The 20,043-nt window shown below is 40.9% G+C and overlaps 1 protein-coding gene across 9 annotated transcripts in view; it reads right to left on the bottom strand.

Moving 5' to 3' along the window:
- Nucleotides 1–20,043, bottom strand: part of LOC122888243 (inactive serine/threonine-protein kinase TEX14-like) — an 83,177-nt gene that overhangs the window by 9,511 nt on the left and 53,623 nt on the right. For all 9 annotated transcript variants that reach the window (XR_006380667.1, XR_006380666.1, XM_044222415.1 and 6 more), the window contains 4 exons: nt 12,684–12,801; nt 11,684–12,510; nt 2,066–2,153; nt 1,867–1,957 (listed from right to left, as the gene is read on the bottom strand). Coding sequence is in view for 7 of the 9 variants with exons in the window: in XM_044222415.1 (XP_044078350.1) it covers nt 1,867–1,957; nt 2,066–2,153; nt 11,684–12,510; nt 12,684–12,801 (1,124 nt within the window). In the remaining 2 variants the exon portion in view is untranslated. The remainder of the gene's footprint in view (nt 1–1,866; nt 1,958–2,065; nt 2,154–11,683; nt 12,511–12,683; nt 12,802–20,043) is intronic.

The raw sequence follows: 20,043 nt of genomic DNA, 5'->3' as shown, positions 1-20,043 counted from the left end.
ATCGTTTTATAATCGCATCATAGCCCACTGAACTGGAATCAAATCGTGAGGTGCCTAGAGATTCCCACCCCTAGTGACATGACACATTTAATTTTACTTTAGTTCAGATTTCTGTTATGATGGAGAATAAAGGAGAGACTGTATAGGCAGGTGAAAGTGCTGTGTTTTTTTGCTAGAGACCCTCACTCAGTAATAACTAATAAGATCCTTATGTCAAAACATCGCATTACATTATTACATTAAGACTTTAGTCACCTGTTGATAATTTTTGTGATGATTGTGATGACAAAAAATAAAACCCTAAAATAGTCACAGGATTGTTGTTCTCTGCATACAGTAAAACACACCTTTATTACCTGTGGCGCTCATGAAAGCCGTCTTTTTGATGTAACTATTTGATTTTTTTAATATAAACTTGATAAACTTGAAAAGGAATTTAGTGACATGAACACCAGACAAGCATTTCAAACACTTTCTATGCCAGCTTTAACACCCTTAACTGTGCTGTTGAGAGTGCAGAGCTGCTGAGAGCTCTACCCTTCCAAGAATCACTACACCCTGATGTATGACGACAGCTGACACGCTGCAAACCAGGAAAGGCCCCAGGACCCAAAAGCATCAAGCTTGAGACAGGTTGGCACTTTCAAATGCCTCAGAGTCAAACTGGACAATAAACTCAGTTTTTACCTACACATCACAAACACTGCCAGCAGAGACTCTCACACAAGATCTTGATTTGCACAGGAACATGATTTAAATGACTAGCTATGTAAACGCATATTGTGTGCCCCATGGCCTTGTTCTTTGTATGTGGATAAGTGAATTAGCTTGATTTCACTGTTGATGATTTGACAAAAGCCTGGATTTTTCTGTTCTTCAAAGCAGGCTTAAAAATGATCTGGAGCTGTTGTCAGAAAAAACAAGTCCTTAATCCCAAAGTGAAGGCATATTCACAGTGTGATCCCCAAACATGAATCTATTTTCAGTTACAAATGACTTCTTTTGTTAGGGGGAATGTTGAAAAATGTTGGTATGATTTTAAATGAGAACCACTAAAAGATGAACAAATCAATCCTCTTAATTCTTAAGAAGGAAAAAACTCAAGTGCATCTTTGTTTTATAAACAAAAAGTGGGTTTTTTGCTTTTTAAATCACACAATGAACACAGGTGCTTTTTGGAGTCAAGGTTCACAACCTCATTTAACCTCATTTGTCTTGCTACAAACACTGTCTATGTTTGCATTTTACTTTAACACCCTGAAGAAGGCTTTCTGCTACCATGCCTTGGTGTCATCTATGTAATATTAAAGGCTTTATTATACTCAGGACTCAGAGTGCCTTGGATTTTCCCTTATTTACAATCCTGTGTTCAAAGAACCAAATTAGCTGGATAAGAACTTACATAAATAAATAACATGGAACCAGTTAATTCACAGATGGATTTGCTGTTTTAGTCTTGAAGACATTTTGCCACTCATGCAAGAGGCTTCATAAACTCCTCCACCCTAATGACATTCCACCCAACCACAAGCACAATAATATCATACACACTTCAATGCAACAAGGATTCACAGATCTATACACTGGGGTGACGAAACAGCCACTGAACAAGTACATACGGGTGTCAGCTCCTCAGATCACTCAGCAGTCTGACCACAGTCTACCTACTTCCTTCAGCAGAGGAAAGTCATAACAGTCTTATCTTTCAGAGACAAACTCTGCACACGCATTCAAAGTCAAAGTCTAACATCCATGGGAGTAACTATGAGAAAAGACTACAGTGAGTCTCAAAGTGTACAGTCACAAGTCGCAAGTGTCTCAATACACTGTACAATATGAAGCACAGGTTCATGTCAGTGTCCTTACATGTTAGTGTGGGGTGTATACTGTGCCTGTGTTCCACTGACACCAGGATCAGTGTCCATTTTCTCACAGTTGTTTGGAAAGCTCTCATATTCTGGGAAGACAAACAGATAAACGGAGTTAAACATTTACACCAGTTTGCAAACATCTTCCTCACATGTTTTTCACACTTCAATGGTGACAGAAAATATCAGTGTCTTACTGGTGTTGTGAGTATCCAGTAGATTCCCACTAGCTGCTGGCCTGCACACCTCCACTGTAATATCTGCATTTTCTTGTGAACGGCATGTCTGGAGGAGATATATCACATGTTTACTCTGCAAGCCTTGGACCTTTTTGTACTGACCCTTTAATTTGCCCTTAAGCAGATTGAAGATGGAAAGTCATTGTATTCCACAGATCAATTATCAAATATCAAGTAGCAAATATTGTAGTATCATGTTTCAGCTCTTCACTGAAGCTATATGATGTTTACACAAGGTGAAATATTCAAATCCATCATTTTATACACATATCCCCAAAATTCAGCCTGATATATATGAACTCAGTGGGGTCAAAGAATTCATAAAACTCTGTGTAGATTCATGACTAAAACTGTTTGTATGAACAAAGGCAGAAATGTGCATATGCATTCTTTTCGTCAGATTTATAAAGCTGTGTGTAGGCATGGTCCTCTTATGTAAATCTCACATGCATGAGCCTGATTTCCACTCCCACCATTAGCCATAAATTAATGTAGACATTCCCTTAATTAGTCCTTTGCATAAAAACGCTGTTTGCACTACATGACATGGCAATAAAAACAACGATGTGAATGTGAAATTGAGACACTCAATGAAGAAGCCGAGAAAAGAAAATGTGTTTTATTTGGTGGTCTCAGTTCTGGAATCACAAACAGAACAAAAACTATTGTATGGCAAAAAGTAAGAGGCTATGAACTCTAAGTTCAGAGCAATGGACCCTGGCAGAGGTAAAAAATTAATGGTCGGACTGCAAACAAGAGGCAAAAGGCGTATTGGTGCAGACAAAGAAAGCATGAGGGCAATCAGGAGGAGGACACAACCCCCTTTCTGTTAAAGGGCCGTGTACATATACATTAGCTTAAGATGAAAGTGGAGAAAATGATGCAATAACATTTCTTCCAACATTTGATTTAAATGTAACAGCATCGTGAATAACCATTTTAATAATGAGGGGATTTACATACATTTAAAAAGCCTACCAAGGGTCTAAAATCAGGAATTGTTGTACCTCAACCCCCGAAATTGCGCTAATTGAAATAGGTTGTGGTTATGCTTTCTAGATCCCACATCAATTATTTATGTATGTATAGAATATGCACTTTTACTTATGATGCGACATGACCATAATATCGATTGTAAGTCATCTACACGATGGATCGTCTGAATTATTCACGGACAAGTGTTTTGCCGAGTTTAGTTATCTTGTCCTTTTGTACCAGCTGAGAAATGCAAGACGTGTTGGCATAACACCCGCCATCGATGGGAGGTAGCAAATGGGAAAAAACCACCAGAGTTGACCGGTATTTGCAACAATTCCTGTGTTTAACCGCAGATTGGAACACAACTCGAAGCGCTTTGAGTAGTCAGAAAGACTAGAAAGGCGCTATATAAGTACAGTCCATTTACCATTTACCATAACTCATCAGACATCAGCACACTTCCCATGACTTACTATTACTGCAGACATATTTTTTCCTAAAGTAAAGACACTTCTAATGCTTGTTGAATGTTAGTTTGCCAAGCAACTAAATACTGCGTTAGGACAATGACATTAAATAATCATACTACAATATTGTGTATACAATCTCACTCCGATGACATGTTCAAGTAAAATTGGACAGTCATTGATGGTTAAAAAGGATACTAAACAATTCAGCTTAATTGAAGAACAATTGTATTTCATGATATTTTATATTATTATTATATTATACTTTTTTTCTCCTTCACTTGCTTCTCTAATGTTGACTTTGGCACATTCCATGCCCTTGCCAAAAACCTATGTTTTGGCCTCTGTCCTGTTTCTAGGATCTTCATATATTCATTTATTGCACCCTTCATTCTTTCCTCCCTCCACTGATTATACTTTCCTCCAACTTTTCTTCCATGCTTTCCCTGTTCTTTTGTTGCCTGTTTCCTTGTCTACAATGATATTAAAATTGTTAATATTCCCTCCCCCCACCAGGAGGTTAATGTATGTGTCATATGCACAGACACATGCGTGTGTGTGCCTGCGTGCATGCAACAATGATGGTTATTCTGGCTGAATGTTTGTTGTGGTGCAAATGAAGAGGCCTGTGAGCCCACGAACGCTCTCCTCTTGTCTATGTCTCTCAGAATCAGAATCAGAAATACTTTATTGATTCCCGAGGGGAAACTCTTTTGTTACAGCAGCTCTCTATCACGTCAGTGCACACAGGAATAGAAGTTCTAAGCAATCAGAATATAATACACAATAATACAGGTAAGATAAATTAAGTACAAAGTGGATATAAGTATAAAATTAAAATAAAAAAGTAGTGTAAAGTGCAAAGTGGATTTAGAGGTTGATAAGTATGTATGGTATGTATGGTATAATAATACAATGTAACAATACAAGTAGTAAGTAATAGTGCATGAACTGTCAAGTGTAGCTTATTAAGATTATTATGAGACGGTGGATATTGCACAGCAGTAATAGAAGTATGAATAAATATCAATAAATAGGGAATTTTAAACTGAAAAAAGTATATTGCACAGCAGTATTAACACAGATAATATTGCACAATTATTTTAAATATTGCAGTGATGTTAATGATCCAATGTCCAGTTAATGATTTAGGGTCATATAGACTGACACTTAGAGGGAGGAGTTAAAGAGTTTGATGGCCACAGGCAGGAATGACTTCCTGCCTTCTCACCCAGCAGGGCTGGCCGGATGGTGTTGAAAGCACTGGAGATGTCAAAAAACATGATCCTCACCGTGCTTGCCGGCTTGTCCAGGTGGGTGTGGATGCGGTTCAGCAGGAAGATGATGGCATCCTCAACTCCCAGCCGGGGCTGGTAGGCGAACTGAAGGGGGTCCAGGAGGGGTCTGACCATGGGCTGTTCCAGCACCAGTCTCTCCAGGGTCTTCATTATGTGGGAGGTCAGTGCCACCGGTCTGTAGTCCTTCGAGCCACTGGGACGCAGCGTCTTTGGCACAGGAACGAGGCAAGATGTCTTCCAGAGAACAGGGACCCTTTGAAGACTCAGGCTCAGGTTGAAGACATGTTGAAGGACTCCATAGTCCATAGTTGGGGGGCACAGACTTTTAGCACTCCGGGGCTAACTCCATCGGGGCCTGCAGCCTTGTTTGAGTGGAGTTTCATCAGCTGTCCTCTCACCTGGTCAGTAGTCAGGCACACAGTAGAGGTTACAGGCGGGGGAGGGGGGAGTCAACGATCTGAAGATGGCCATTAGCCTGAGAGCCAGTTGAGGGGGGAGTAGGACTCTCCCAGAAAGATGGAGGAGTGGGGAGCAGAGGAGTCAACAGCAGCTGAGTTAGAGGGGGGATGAGCAGGAGCCGAAGTGTTGAATCTGTTAAAGAACAGATTAAGTTCGTTGGCGATGTCCAAGCTGCCTTCAACTCCTCTGCTATCAGTCAGTCTGAAGCCAGTGATGCTCTTCTTGCTGCTCCAGACCTCTCTCATGTTGTTCTGCTGTAGTTTCCACTCCAGCTTCCTCCTGTACTTCTCCTTGGCCTCCCTGATCTTCACCTTCAGGTCAGCCTGGATAGCCCTCACTCCTCCCTATTACCATCAGTAAAGGCCATCCTCTTGGCATTCAGGATGTCTTTGATGTCCTATGTTAACCACAGTTTGTTATTTGGATAACAATGGACCATCTTAATTGGGACATTGCAGTCCACACAGAAGTTAATGTAGCCAGTGATGCACTCAATGAGCCCATCAATGTCCTCTCCATGACGCTCACAGAGGGCATCCCAGTTTGTCACCTCAAAACATTCCTGAAGTTTCTCATAGGCCTCCCCTGACCATCTCCTCACTGTCCTTTTGGTCACAGGCTGCCTTTTAACCAGAGGCACATAGCAGGGTTTGAGGTGAACCAGGTTGTGGTCTGACCTACCTGGGGAGGGGGGGAGCTGTATGCATCCTTAATGTTAGCATACAGCAGGGCCAGTGTCCTCTCCTCTCTAGTAGGACAATTCACATACTGGGTGAAATTAGTCAGTGTTGTTGAAACACTGACATGGTAGAAGGTGCAGAGGGGGGGGATGTAAACAGTCACAACAATGGCATGTGAGAATTCATGTGGCAGATAATTTGTCTGGAGTCCTACAGCGTTCAATGTCCGGGCTACAGATAGTCTGCTTGATAGTAATGTGACCAGGGTTACATCTGTTGTTGACCAGCACAGCAAGCCTGCCGCCTTTCCGCTTACCGCTCCCAGTGATGGTCCGAACAGTCTGAAAGCCGTCGATGGAAACGTTATGATCCGGTATATCCTGATGTAGCCATGTCTCTGAGAAGCACATCAAACTACACTCACTGAACTCCGTCTGACTCCAAGCTAACGCTGTCGCTCGTCCATTTTATTCACCAGTGATCTCACGTTGCCCATTACGAGAGAAGGCAGACACGGCTTAAATCTCTTGTTCTTAAGTCTCTTTTGTCTGGACCCCTCTCTCTTCCCTCGCCGCTTCCACCTCTGCATCCTCGGTGTGTCCTCCTCCAGATCTGAGTGGGGACATCGGTTGTCCTGGGCGCCATGCCGCTCGGCTTCAGCGCGATCAGCTGTTCCCTGGTGTAAACAATGTGGCCAAGCAGCTGATCTGCAGCGGTGCCCTGACCGAGTAGCAGGAGAAGAAGTTTCACTGCGAAAAAAAGTACCAAACCACTTTCTACTCTCATTTTCGTAAAGAGCGCAGTTTAAATTATATTTACACACAAGTTACTCAAGTTTTGAAGAAAAAGGAAAGCTAAAAGTTGGAAAAAGTAAGACGACGAGACGGAGCTACGGCAACAGGCAGCATCCACGTTGGCACGTGCGCACTCTGTCTCGCACTCTGTCTGTCACGGACCAGGTTGTAGCGAGCTTGCTACAGTTACATTATGGTAAATGGCCTGTACTTACTGTACGTATAGTACTACTATACTACTCAAAGATACATCATCATAATCATTGCTGTGTGATAATTATTCACAAAGTAATCTGGAGTTCAACGACACTTCAACATGTGGGAAGCCGGGATCAAACTGCCGCCCATCCAATTGGTGGACAACCCACTCTAACACTAAGCCACAGCCATCCATTAGCTAAAGATAATGCTGTGGATAGGCTGAACCAGTGGTGTAGAGCGTAATATAATAGTAATAATAACAAAAAAAATCACACATTTTAATTATTAAAACACATCTTTGAACATTAATACAATTGAATAACACTAACATATTTGATTTAACCCCAGCATTGTCTGCATAGAGACTTTGCATGCTTACTAACTAACCGGGCACTATTATCCTACACCAATCACACACATACACTCCAATTTGACTTTTAACATAGCCACACTCTTTATCAAACATAGCTCTGCCGCTATTTTGAATTAGGTTACTTTTGTTTAATGCCATGCAGCGTCAGTCATTTTGGATACTTGGACTTTAATCACTGAAGTTATTATTTATGATTATCTTTGATAATCTTAATAGCCATAATTTCATGGACTGCACCTTCACAATTTGGTGCCCCCCTTTAACCATTGTAAATCCCAACACAGTGCTCCACATTTTACAGATGCAAAAATTAAAGGAAAATATCACTCTCATAAATATGAAGCTGGGGTCAGGAGGCAGTTAGCTTAGCTTAGCATAAAGACTGGAAACAGCTAGCCTGGCTCTGTCCAAAAGTTAAAAGAAATCACAAGCACCTCTAAAGCTCACTTATTAACATAGTGACAGCAGTGTATGTGGACTAAACTGTTCTGATTTTTTTGTTGCTTTGATACAAAATGCATTCAATGTCCAGAGCTTTCACAATTCATGAACTGTTCTCACTCAACCACCACCAGCAAGATGGAAAGTTTATCACCACCTTCGACATGATCTGGGGCTAGATGCATAAAACTAGATTCACCACTGAAACTCAGAGAGACAGTAATATGCATACGTATTATTTTCATAAGATTTATAAAACCACACATACACATGTGTTGGAGGAATCAGAGGGACTAGAACATTTCAGAGCTGTTCAGCCACTGCCTCTCAACCAGAGAGAAGTGTAGCACATGATCCACATGGCTACAATAATGCTAGCTTAGTCTTGCCTTCACTGGAAATGACCACACAGTGTCCCCGCCTTGAAATGCTTGAGTTTATAGCTAAGGATATTGAACATTTTGATCCAGACAACTGTGATTGCCACATTGATGATTACTTTAGTAAATTAGATCACCATCTAATTGACTCGCCCCATGCAACCCAAAGGGAGAAAGTTAAACTTGTGTGGAAGACCAGCTCTAAAGCTGTCCATAAGTTTATACAGTCACAACCTTCCAGTGTCAGAAATTACTACAAAGAGCTCATGCACTAACAGCAGAATTCTCTTATACTGCTGACGAGATTGCTTCAATGGTTGCAGCCCTCCAAATTAAACATTCTCGTTGTGAACATCCCAGAGATTATTACAAACGTTTGAGGCCTGCGTACTTCCAGGGCAAGAATGACACAATGACAAATATGACACAGGTGGCTTGGGAAACTCTTGTTGCTTCCAAAGCAAACCACTGAACATGCCAGCTCAAACACTGTGGCATCACAGAGCTCTATTGCCTCAAAACATCACCCTCACAACAGCTTGAAGTGAGCGTAACCGCCATGTCCACCAACTGCGTCAAGATAAGCATTCCCACAATAGAAGCTGTAGAAGGCCATACTCAGAGATTCTGGCCCAGCAGCATGAACAGCCAATAGACTGTTCAGACGATGACCGCATCTATGACCACAGTTCAGAACATGGTCATAACCCATCAGACAGTGACAGCGCATCTGAATGCCTTTCTGCCTATGGCTACTCAGTGTGTTACAGCCCTGAGCCACAAGTTAAGAAAAAGTTAAGGCACAAGAGCTCCAGAGTTAGCTTCTCATAATATTAGCTAACAACACAGTCCAGCCCTGTACTGACAGTAAGATAGATGCTAGCTTAGCGTACCTTACTTTTCTTGCAGTTACATAGGCAATCTTGGATTTGTTAGCAACAGCAACAAACTCCATATTTCTGAATCCAGCAATAGCCAGACATTTTGCTATTAGTTGAGAAAGCCTAAATTCTAATTGGACTCAGACCTCACTGTCTAATTTTGCAAGTATACTTGGACCAGCATCTCCCCTTAACAGATTTACACAACCTTTCTCTTCTCACCACAAATGATTTTGTTCATTTGAGTGACTTAAACTGAACTTTTATTCTGAAACATGAGCCATGGAACAAGTGATGGGCAAAGCAGTTCTTTACAGTGTACTAGAATCATTAGAATTATTCATTAAAAAGATTAAGCACAGGGACACAGAGCATATCAGAGCAGATGTCCATCAACTGCACTAGGCACTCCCAAAATAGAAGCTGTAGAAGGCCATACTCAGAATTTCTGGCCCAGCAGTATGACCATAGCTCAGAACATGGTCATAACCCATCAGACAGTGACAGTGCGTCTAAAAGCTGTCTGCCTCTGCCTCGGGCATTACAGCCCCGAGCCACAAGTTATGAGAAACTTAAGGCACAAAAGCTCCAGACTTAGCTTCTCAAAATATTAGCTAACCACATAGTCCATCCCTGTACTGACAGTAAGATAGATGCTAGCTCAGCATACCTTACTTTACTTACAGTTATATATAGGCAAATTGCCGCTATAAAAATTTAATTGACTAGTTGAAGCGCTTTGAGTAGTTGGAAAAGACTAGAAAGGCGCTATAGTACAGTCCATTTACCATTTCTGAACTCAGTAATAGCCAGACACCCTATTAGCTGAGAAACGCCTAAATTCGAATTGGACTCAGACACCACTGTCCAATTTTGTACCCCTTGGACCAGCTCCTTGGTAGTATTTTGACATTAAGACCACTAGTGCAAAACAGTAGTTTGGGTGTGTCCTACACATGTTCTGTTCATTTTAAGTGCCACTCTCTCTGCATCTCACCTTAACTAATTTACATAACTAAACTTCCTGTTCTCACTACCCCCAAGAGTAATGGAAAAACTTGGGTTATGTATTTTATAAGATGCTATTTGTAATGCTTATCTAGATTTTGTTTTTGTAACTTGTTGACTGTTTTGCGTAGCCAAGATAGATAGAGCAGACCAATGCCCAGTTGGTTAATGAACTGCCCAGATGCTACAAACCATTATGAACTGACAAATGAACTCTTTTCAACTATGGACAATTGTGCTTGCAGGATCACACACCGAGTGCAATCCTGAGACCAAAAGGAGGAATGTTGAGACTCCACAGATTAATTAATTCATTTGTGTGACTTTAACTGAACTCTATTAGGAGAGCGCATGCTCTTTTGTTCTGTAAACAACGAAGAGCCATGGAACTCAGTCTCCCAAAATCCCCGGAGGTGTGAACTCCACCCATGAACCCAGTTCCCAGCTACCATTGGTCAGTCTGACCTGTGAGCCGTGTCACCAGGTCAATAAAGGGGGTCAGCGGTCATTGTTCTTTCACTTCTCCTCCAAGAACTCTTCACATGCAGGACACGGCTGCCCCTGTCTTCCTCTCTGTGTGGCCTACCTGGAACAGACACACAGCAGAACTGAAAACTCTTTTACAGCAGCGATGAGAGGACCTGCGTAAGAATTCTGCAGCAATAGTTAGCACCAACAGTAACTACACAAAGTCTGCCAGCTAACTTTAAGAAGCAACTAAGGAAGTTAGCGCTGAGCTAACTACGAGGAGAACAGACAGAGTGACCGGATCCTCCATCTGCACAAACAGACTGCACAGCAAGGACTTTCCTTCAATCGGAAACAACATTCTTCCCTGCCTGGCTCATTCCAACAGAACTGGCAGATAATAACAGCAACTTCAAAGCAACTTCTTCCTTTGCGGTCTGGTAATGTAACTACCGAACATATACTGTAACTGGGCAAAACATAGCATAACAGAGTACACGGCTAAGCACAGGACCAATGACACAGCACAGCAAATCGCTGTATGCTTGTAGCCTATGCAGAGAGTGATAGGCAGAGAGTGTATCAAGCTTGACCCAGCACTCCAGATGTATAAAAATGGTATCATAGGTGAATTTTGAGATGACGAACCCTCCAAACTCAGAGATTCTGGTAGGCCAAATGGTAAATGGACTGCATTAATATAATATTATATATAAAGCACTTAAAGCGCTTTACACTAAGTGTCAACATTCACCCATTCACACACACATTCATACACTGATGGCAAAAGGCTGCCATGTAAGGTGCAAACTGCTCATCAGAAAGAATAACTAATGCACATTCACACACACACACACACACACACTCATACACCGGTGGCACAGCCTTCAGGAGCAATTGGGGGTTCAGTATCTTGCCAAAGGACACATGCAGGCTGGGGGGAGCTGGGGATAGAACCAGATTTAAAAACATTTTTTAAATTCAAGCATTTTCAAGTACTTTCCAGACCTGTGGCAACCCTGGAATAGTATGTATATATGTGTTGACTGTGTGAAGAGTTTTGAAAAAGTGAGCTCAGTATAGAGAAATGTGTGTAACCAATTGTAAAAAAACAACTGTCAACTGTCTTGTTGAGTAAACCCACTTACCTGCTGCTTCGTCCCAGAGAGGCTGTTGAGAAGGCTGTCATCCAGAGCTGATCTGTACTGGCTCAGCTCCTCTTTGCTGTGCTCAGCTCCCACTGAACGGCTCTCTGTCATGTAGCAACCTGAGGAAAGGAAAGGCAGCAACCAGCCCTCATACTGCTGCTTTTCAGTTGGATAATGACTCAGCCATAAAGTCAGCTCTTCCTGGCTCATCATTTCCCAATCTCTGCTGAGAAGCTGGGCCTCCAGGTTATTTGCCCAATGATTTCCCCTGTGCGGTAAGAGTCTGTACCACTTTGAATGTGGTCCAACAGCAGTACTAACTCCAGAAAGATTTGTGGAGGACATGGAGAAGGAAGAGATGGAGGAGACACAAGAGGAGACAGTATGGATATAGGGAGAAGCATCTCTGAGCCCGGTCACTGAGTCCAATTGATCCTCCCCTCTGTGGTCCAGCTGGAGGTGTTTTTCCACTGTGTCTAAGCTCCTTTTGGCCTGCTGCAGCAGCTCACGGGACACTTTGAGGTTGACCGCAATGGTGTTGATCTGCTGATCCATTGTCACTTTGGACAGATTCAGGCCATCCAGCTGCTCATCTATCTCCCTGTTTATCTCTGCCTCTTGTTCAAGTTCTTCCTTAACACTACCTGAGTCAAACTCACCAAGCAGAGGAAGCATGTCTGTGTAAGGGTACACTTGATGGAGCATGGATTCTCCCTCCGTACATTCATCTCTTTCTCTCCCCAGTTCTGGCTTTACTCCTCTGTACGGCTGTTTGTCCATTACTGTGTCTGCCTTGATTATGACTGGCCTGACAGCTCTACGAACAACTGAAGGAGACAGAGAAATTATGAATTTGTGATGAATTATGCGCCTGAAGCACATGCAGTAAACACACTTTTACAGATTTCCAAATTATTAGTTGTGTAATCTCACAAGAAATTCATCTTTTATCTTTAGCTTTTTCAGGGAACCCTATATGTTTGTGTGTTGTTCTCAGTACCGCTCTGTACTGGTTCCCCCAAAATGCTATGCTCTGTTGTGGTCTGGACCCCAGGCCCCACATCTTGTTCTGGGTAAGCATACAGCTCAACACTCAGCTGTTCCTCCAGGGAGAACCTCTGCAGAACACACATACAAATAGGTGTATCATGTCAGGTCTAATTTCCAGGCATTTCTAGTGCAGGATGGAAAATGTTCTGTTTATGCAAAAACTCATATTTGTTGCATGCTTCTAATCTCATGTAAATGGTAAATGGTGAATGGACTGTACTTATTTAGCGCCTTTCTAGTCTTTCTGACTACTCAATGCGCTTCAGTGCAATCATGTGCATTCTAGAAATTATTATTTGATACATGAGCAGAAATATTACAACGAGAAAGTACAGTCAGCAACTGATCTTGAAATATTAAAAAGCTAACACACTCCTGTTAGTGGCTTTAAGGAAACAACTTAAGAAATAAAATTTTCTATAGCCACAAAACATTTACTCAGATTATTTATTTAGGACGGTGTGGTCCCTCATTCGTCCAGGCATGTTCTATCGTAGAAAAGGTTTCAGTCAGTCATTTATTTAGCTGACACTTTTATCCAAAGCAACTTACAATAAGTGCATTCAACCATGTGGATACAACCCAAAAACTGCAACTCATGCAAGTACTTCAACTTCATCAAATATGCTGAACTGTGAAAAGTCTAACTCTGGTTCAAGTGCAACAACAACAAGCATCTCTTCAGGCAGATAGTTTTGGTTTTATTTGTCCAGGATTGGAGATATCTGTCTCTGAGATTTCAGGTCTTAGCTATTAAAAAAGCAGCATGATATGCGAGTTCCACAAGTTCCACATTACATTTGACACCACAACCTCGGGTTTATACTTGATGCAAAGGGTTGACAACTGTCTTGTTGAAGATACCTACAACATAGGTTTTGATTTATAGCTCAGAGTCAGACTTCATCCATTGATAGCACCAACACTATCTATCAACTATCTTCTTACACCTTTTGTTAGTTCCAGTCGTTTCCCAAAGCATGCAGCCATATTTTACCTTTTGTAACATTTTGCCGAATTACTTACATTTTCTAAATGAAATGTTCAGGTGACACACCCATCTTACAATTCAGTGTTTGCCTGCCAAAATACACATCCACATTTATAACTCACTGTAATTATGATTTCACTCGTAAAACAATATTTTATCCAGGGACTAATGTCCATGGTGGCGGTATACCACAGTTAGCGGGATGGATGGATAGACTCTGCTCTGTGAATTTTCGGCAAGTCCCGCTAGAAACACTAGTGATGATACTGACGTCGACAATAATTTAATAATAAACAAAAATAAATATATTTTAAATGCTTATATCTACAGAGGGGATGCAAATCAATTTAACTCTATGCAATTTAACCCCTTGTTCATATAATATTTGCTTCTCAGCAAATCATGTATTCATAACCATAACTTTATTCAATGAACATATTACACTCCATCTTGAACCATGTGTTCAAGAAAAACAAAGGGTTAGAGAACTGTAAGAGAACTGTTGGGATTTTGTCCAGAGGGCTGGAGGATACTCTCATAAGAGACATAATGTCTGCGAGTTCAGGCAGAGTAACAGTAGAAAAATTGCTCCCCTGACCTGAATCCCTGACCGGGTGATCCACATCTAAAAAGGCAGGGTTGCGGTTGATACCAGATCTTATTAACTCCACCTTACCAGCAAAGTGCAAAAGAAACTTTTCACAATCAGCCTCACAATCAGCAGGGGCACAAGGAGAGGCAGGGTTAACTAACTGATAATTGCAGAGAAATTACATGTTCTTGCATCCTTCACCATAAAGGAGTAATAACTCTTTCATAGCCACAAAGTGGACCTGGAGACCTCATTTCTTCCATCTGCATTCTGCTCTTCTGCATTTCCTTTTACAGCTTTGAATACTGTCATTTAAACATGGCTGTTTTCTAGTCTTTGAGTTTGATCTATGAGATCTAAGGTTGAAGAACACAGGAAGTTAAAAGAATCAACCAAATCGTTGCTGTTGGAGGAATTGGGAAACACATTGCCAGGAGAATTGAACAGTGTACAGAATTATGAGGCACTATGCTCATTAAGGTCGCGTGTGTACTTAGAGCGGGATAAGACAGTACTAGCAGCCTGTAATTCACAGTTAAGAACAATGCATAGGTGATCAGATACAAACATGTCCCTGATTTCCACAGATGGAGTTTTCAGGCCCAGACTAAAGACTACGTCTAAGGTGTGGCCATGGGAATGAGTTTGGCCAGACACATGTTGTTGAAAGTTAAAAGAGTTAGTGATATTTAAAAAATCAGCAGCAAGGGCATTAGAAAAGTCATCAACATGAATATTAAAATCACCACAAAGAACTATTCTCTCATAATTTAAAACAAGACTGGATAAAAACTCCCAACAAGAAGGAACCAGCTGGTTTAGGGGGACGACACTCTGAGAAACTCTCACACCTGAGAAAGGGCAACGGAAAATAACTGCGTTGCGCATGAACAAAATGAAACTTCAGCAGCAACCTCTGTGGGGACAAGTCCAGACAGTATATGGGTGTGATGACACTCTGGGCGAACATAATTTTAAAACAAGACATTGATTCTCTCAGTCAAGGTTTAGTTACAACTCTGGACTAATGCAAAATGGATTGACAGTGACTATCGATTACAGTAAATGTTGAATTTCAATTCAATTCAATTCAATTTTATTTATATAGCGCCAATTCATAACAGAAGTTATCTCATTGCACATTTCCTATAAAGCAGGTCTAGACCGTACTCTTTATAATATTAATTACAGAGACTCAACAAATCCCACCATGAGCAAGTATTTGGCAACAGTGGCAAGGAAAAACTTCCTTTAAGAGGCAGAAACATTGGACAGAACCAGACTCAAGTCAAGTCAGTGGGCGGCCATCCGCCGCTGCCGTGTTTACTATTTTGAGACATAAAGCTGCAGCCATAGTTATGCTTATGTTTACATTGTATAGCCAAAGCTAATTGTATAATATTGTGAGGACTGGACTAATTACCAGGCAGCAGAGCCAAAGCTCAGTGTTATATTTTATTATTTTTACATTTGATATTTTCTACAATTTCTTATTTATGTTTATATTCACTTATTTTAAGATTCTATAGAAAATGTGTTTGTTTATACCACATTCTTTTCTGTATAGATCTACTTATTGTTAGTCCACAGATGGAGCAAACTGGAAGGGAGAAAATTCAAAAAAATGCCTCTAGAACGTGAAATAAGTATCAGCATGGTTGGTGTCGAAAGCTGCCACCATATAAGTCACCTGCCTCCAGATCTGCCAATAGCCAAATTCAATTGCAATAGCCGAGTTTCAACCTTTAGGGGGCTATGCATATTTACAACACAATATGTAGAATTCAAATACTTTGCACTAAAATGTTAAGATTTGGACCTGAATCCATCAACAACACTACTAAATAACCATATACAGTGGTTTTCACCTGAAATAAGTGGTTTGGGGGTTCAGTTACTCTGTAAGAGGTTTGCTGGAGTCCTGTTCAGAATGACCCTAACTATGACTAACTTTCCCCTTTCAATATAACTCTAATATAACCCTGTCCCTGACAACTGTCATGTCACTCATGCTTATTACAACTGTTTGCTGTGTTAGCGAGGTAGCTAGCCAGTTATAGTTTGTCAGTCAGTAGCAGATTGAAATGTAAGCGTCAGAGCATCTCTTCATCATTTTGCAGCTCAGCAGACAACAGTGCGGTGGTGGTTTGAGTCTGTTGAGTGTTGACTTCACACTGCGTTGTTACCTAGTCGGTGAGATGCAATGCTGGAATGTAAATAAATAACGGCTGTTTTTTCACCGGATACATTGAACATTTCCCCTGATCGGGGAAGCAGAGGCGCTGTTTATCTCTTGACTCGGAAGCAGAACGATGAGTTAATGTTAGTGACCATTACATTAACAGCTAAATAGTGTTAAAGATGACATGTTTTGATAAGCAAGAAAAAAACTTTTCTGATTGGAGTTCAATCCGTTGAGATAATGGTTCAGAATCAGAACAAAGCTGTAGCATGAATCTCATGGTTTGATAGAGTAAGTTAGAGAATATGTGGTTTAGTAGAGAGCAGTGGTGGAATGTGACTAAGTACATTTAGAGGTACTTGTACTTTACTTGAGTATTTCCATGGCATTTTCTGCTACTTCAGCAATTGATTGATACTGAACAGTACTGATGTTTAGTTAGCTATTTATTTTATTTTTATTTATTCTTTTTTTCTTAGTGTTCATTTCTAGAATTCGTGGACAATTTATATGTTAAATTATTTAACATGTTAAAGAATATTTAACTTAAATATTCTTTAATAAAATGATTTGTTTAAGAAAGCTTCTGGCAATAGGCAAAGGCACAAGCAAAGGTACTCAGAAGGCTGCTTTCTTAAACAATATCAGTACAAAATCAGTGCACAATCCACATAGAAAAGGTCTATTTTCATTCCAGCTCAAAAATTCACGATATCGGCTGCCAAATCGGTAATCATTTAATGTTTTCCCCTCTAAAACAGCTATGACCTCATCACCTCTAAAGCCTGAAGATCTGTGGCTCCTCATGGGTGCAAAGCCCAAAGCAATGGCCATTTCTACTCCTTGCCGAACCCCAGATCCCTCCAGTGCTACTTTTAAAATTCCTGTGGTAATTTTGCGTCTGTCCTTAATCTGAAACAGACACAGCCGACACAGCAATAATAATAATTTAATAAAGATCCGGGCCAGAACCCCAGCTCCAGTCTCAACTTCAGCTCTAACCCAGCACAGACTTTTTAAGATGGCTCTTATCAGTATGAGATCCCTCTCTAACAAAACATTTATTTTAAATGATTTTATCTCTTCTACTGATTTATATTTAATGTTCTTAACAGAATTCTGGCTACGTCCTGGTGGTCACGGTCAGCTGGCTGAATTGTGCCCTTATGGCTGCTTTAGCCGCCCTAGGGACTGTGGTCATGGTGGTGGCCTTGTTACTGTCTATAGGAAGCATTTAAAGTGTAACATAGCTTGCAATGATTTTTCCTTCTTTGAAGTGCTCATGTTTAAACTTGGTGGCCCACTCCTGGTCATATTTGCTATTATTTATCGCCCCCCTAAACCAGCTGGCTCATTCCTGTTGGAACTCCCTCAGTTTCTATCCATTCTTGTTTTAAATTATGATAGAATAGTTCTTTGTGGTGATTTTAATATTCATGTTGATGACTCTTCTAATGCCCTTGCTGCTGATTTTTTAAATATCACTAACTCTTCAACAACATGTGTCTGGCCAAACTCATTCCCGTGGCCACACTTTAGACCTAGTCTTAGTCTGGGTCTGAGAATTCCATCTGTGGAAATCAGGGACATGTTTGTATCTGATCACCTCTGCATTGTTTTTAACTGTGAATAACAGGCTGCTAGTACACACGTGCCCTTAATGAGCATAATACCTCAAATTTCTGTACACTGTTCAATTCTCCTGGCAATGTGTTTCCTGACTCCTCCAACACCAACGATTTGGTTGATTCTTTTAACTACCTGTGTTCTTTAACCTTAGAGCTCATAAGACTAGAAAAAAGTCATAGTTAAACGACAGTATTCAAAGCTGTAAAAGGAAATGCAGAAGAGCAGAACGCAGATGGAAGAAATCAGGTCTCCAGGGCTTGATCCCACCCTCCTGGATAACTATCGCCCAATCTCCAAACTGCCTTTTATTTCCAAGATTCTCTTAAAACTTGTATCTAAGCAGCTTCTCGCTGCTGTGGAAAACAATAATACCTTTGAAAAGTTCCAATCTGGCTTTCGTCAGCACCACAGCACTGAAACAGCTCTTCTCAAAGTCACTAATGACCTTTTAATGAATGCAGATGCAGGCATGTGCTCAATTCTTGTGCTGCTGGACTTAAGTGCTGCCTTTGACACAATTGATCATGGCATTCTTTTAGACTGAGGCACTGGGTGGGCATATCTGACACTGCACTAGACTGGTTATCATCATATTTGTCCAATTGGAAATTCTGTGTCACCATTAACTACATGTTATCATCCCTTTACATGTTACATCCCTTTCCCATATTAACTACGTACCATATCAATTACAAGGTTCGATTCTGGGTCCAATACTGTTCTCCTTATACATGCATCCCTTGGGTGATGTCATCCGCAGACATGGTTTTTCTTTTCATTGTTATGCGGATGACACACAGTTGTACCTCCCTGTCAAGCCCACTGACCTTAGACTGCCTGTCTGACATAAAACACTGGTTGTCGATAAATTTTCTTCAGCTCAACTCAAATAAAACTGAAATCCTTGTTATTGGGCCCCAACACATCACTAAACAAATACTGCCATCTACTGGCTACCTGTCACAACATATCAAACCTGCTGCAAGAAATCTTGGTGTCCTGTTTGATAGCAATTTATGTGTTGAGCAAAACATCACTAAGCTTGTCCAATCATGTTTTTATCACCTCAGAAACATTTCAAAAATCCGATCTATTTTAAACTTTAGTGATGCAGAAACTGTTGTGCATGCTTTTATCTCCTCACGTCTTAATTATTGTAACAGTCTGTTCACTTGTCTTAATCAAAAAACTTTGAAACGACTGCAGACTGTACAGAACTCAGCTGCTAAGCTTTTAACCAGGACCAAGAGGTACGATCACATCACACCTGTTTTAGCCTCTTTACATTGGCTCCCTGTTTGTTTTAGGATTGATTTTAAGATCTTTGATTGATTACTTTTAAGGCTCTTCATGGCCTGGTTACAGATTATATTTCACTGTGGCTTAATGGTAGAGCGGGTCGTCCACCAATCGGAAGGTTGGTGGTTCGAGCCAAGCTTCCCCCAGCCTACGTGTTTTAGTGTCCTTGGACAAGACACTGAACCCCAAATTGGTGTGTGTTCAATGATTAGTTTCTTTCAACTGATGATGTAGTTAGCGTTTTGAGTAGTCAGAAAGGAGCTATATAAGTACAGTCCATTTACTCTCTCTCCTCACCGAAAGTCAACTATTGCTTTCCTCCACTGCCATTTGAAGGAACAGTTACGTTGTTAGAACCGCACTGGAGTAAAGGGTAGTTGTGTCAGCTGAAGGTAGAGCTCTCAGGGAAGAAAGTCAGAATGGGCATCCTGTTTTCAGTTTTTGCGGTAATAAATGAATGAATGAAACTGGCTTTCAGGCTAACGTTGGCTGGGTTAATGTGTTAGCTAACATATAGTTCGCTAGCTTCAAAGCTTTTGAGTGAAACATGCAGTTCTTGACAATTAATGCTATAACTTGTCCAGGGACAAGAAAACTTTTTGGTTGGACAAGTAAAA

Source organism: Siniperca chuatsi, linkage group LG14 (assembly GCF_020085105.1).
Source record: "Siniperca chuatsi isolate FFG_IHB_CAS linkage group LG14, ASM2008510v1, whole genome shotgun sequence".
In the NCBI taxonomy this organism is placed as follows: domain Eukaryota; kingdom Metazoa; phylum Chordata; class Actinopteri; order Centrarchiformes; family Sinipercidae; genus Siniperca; species Siniperca chuatsi.
The sequence above is the reverse complement of the archived record's forward strand: the minus strand, read 5'-3'. Positions and strand labels throughout refer to the sequence as shown.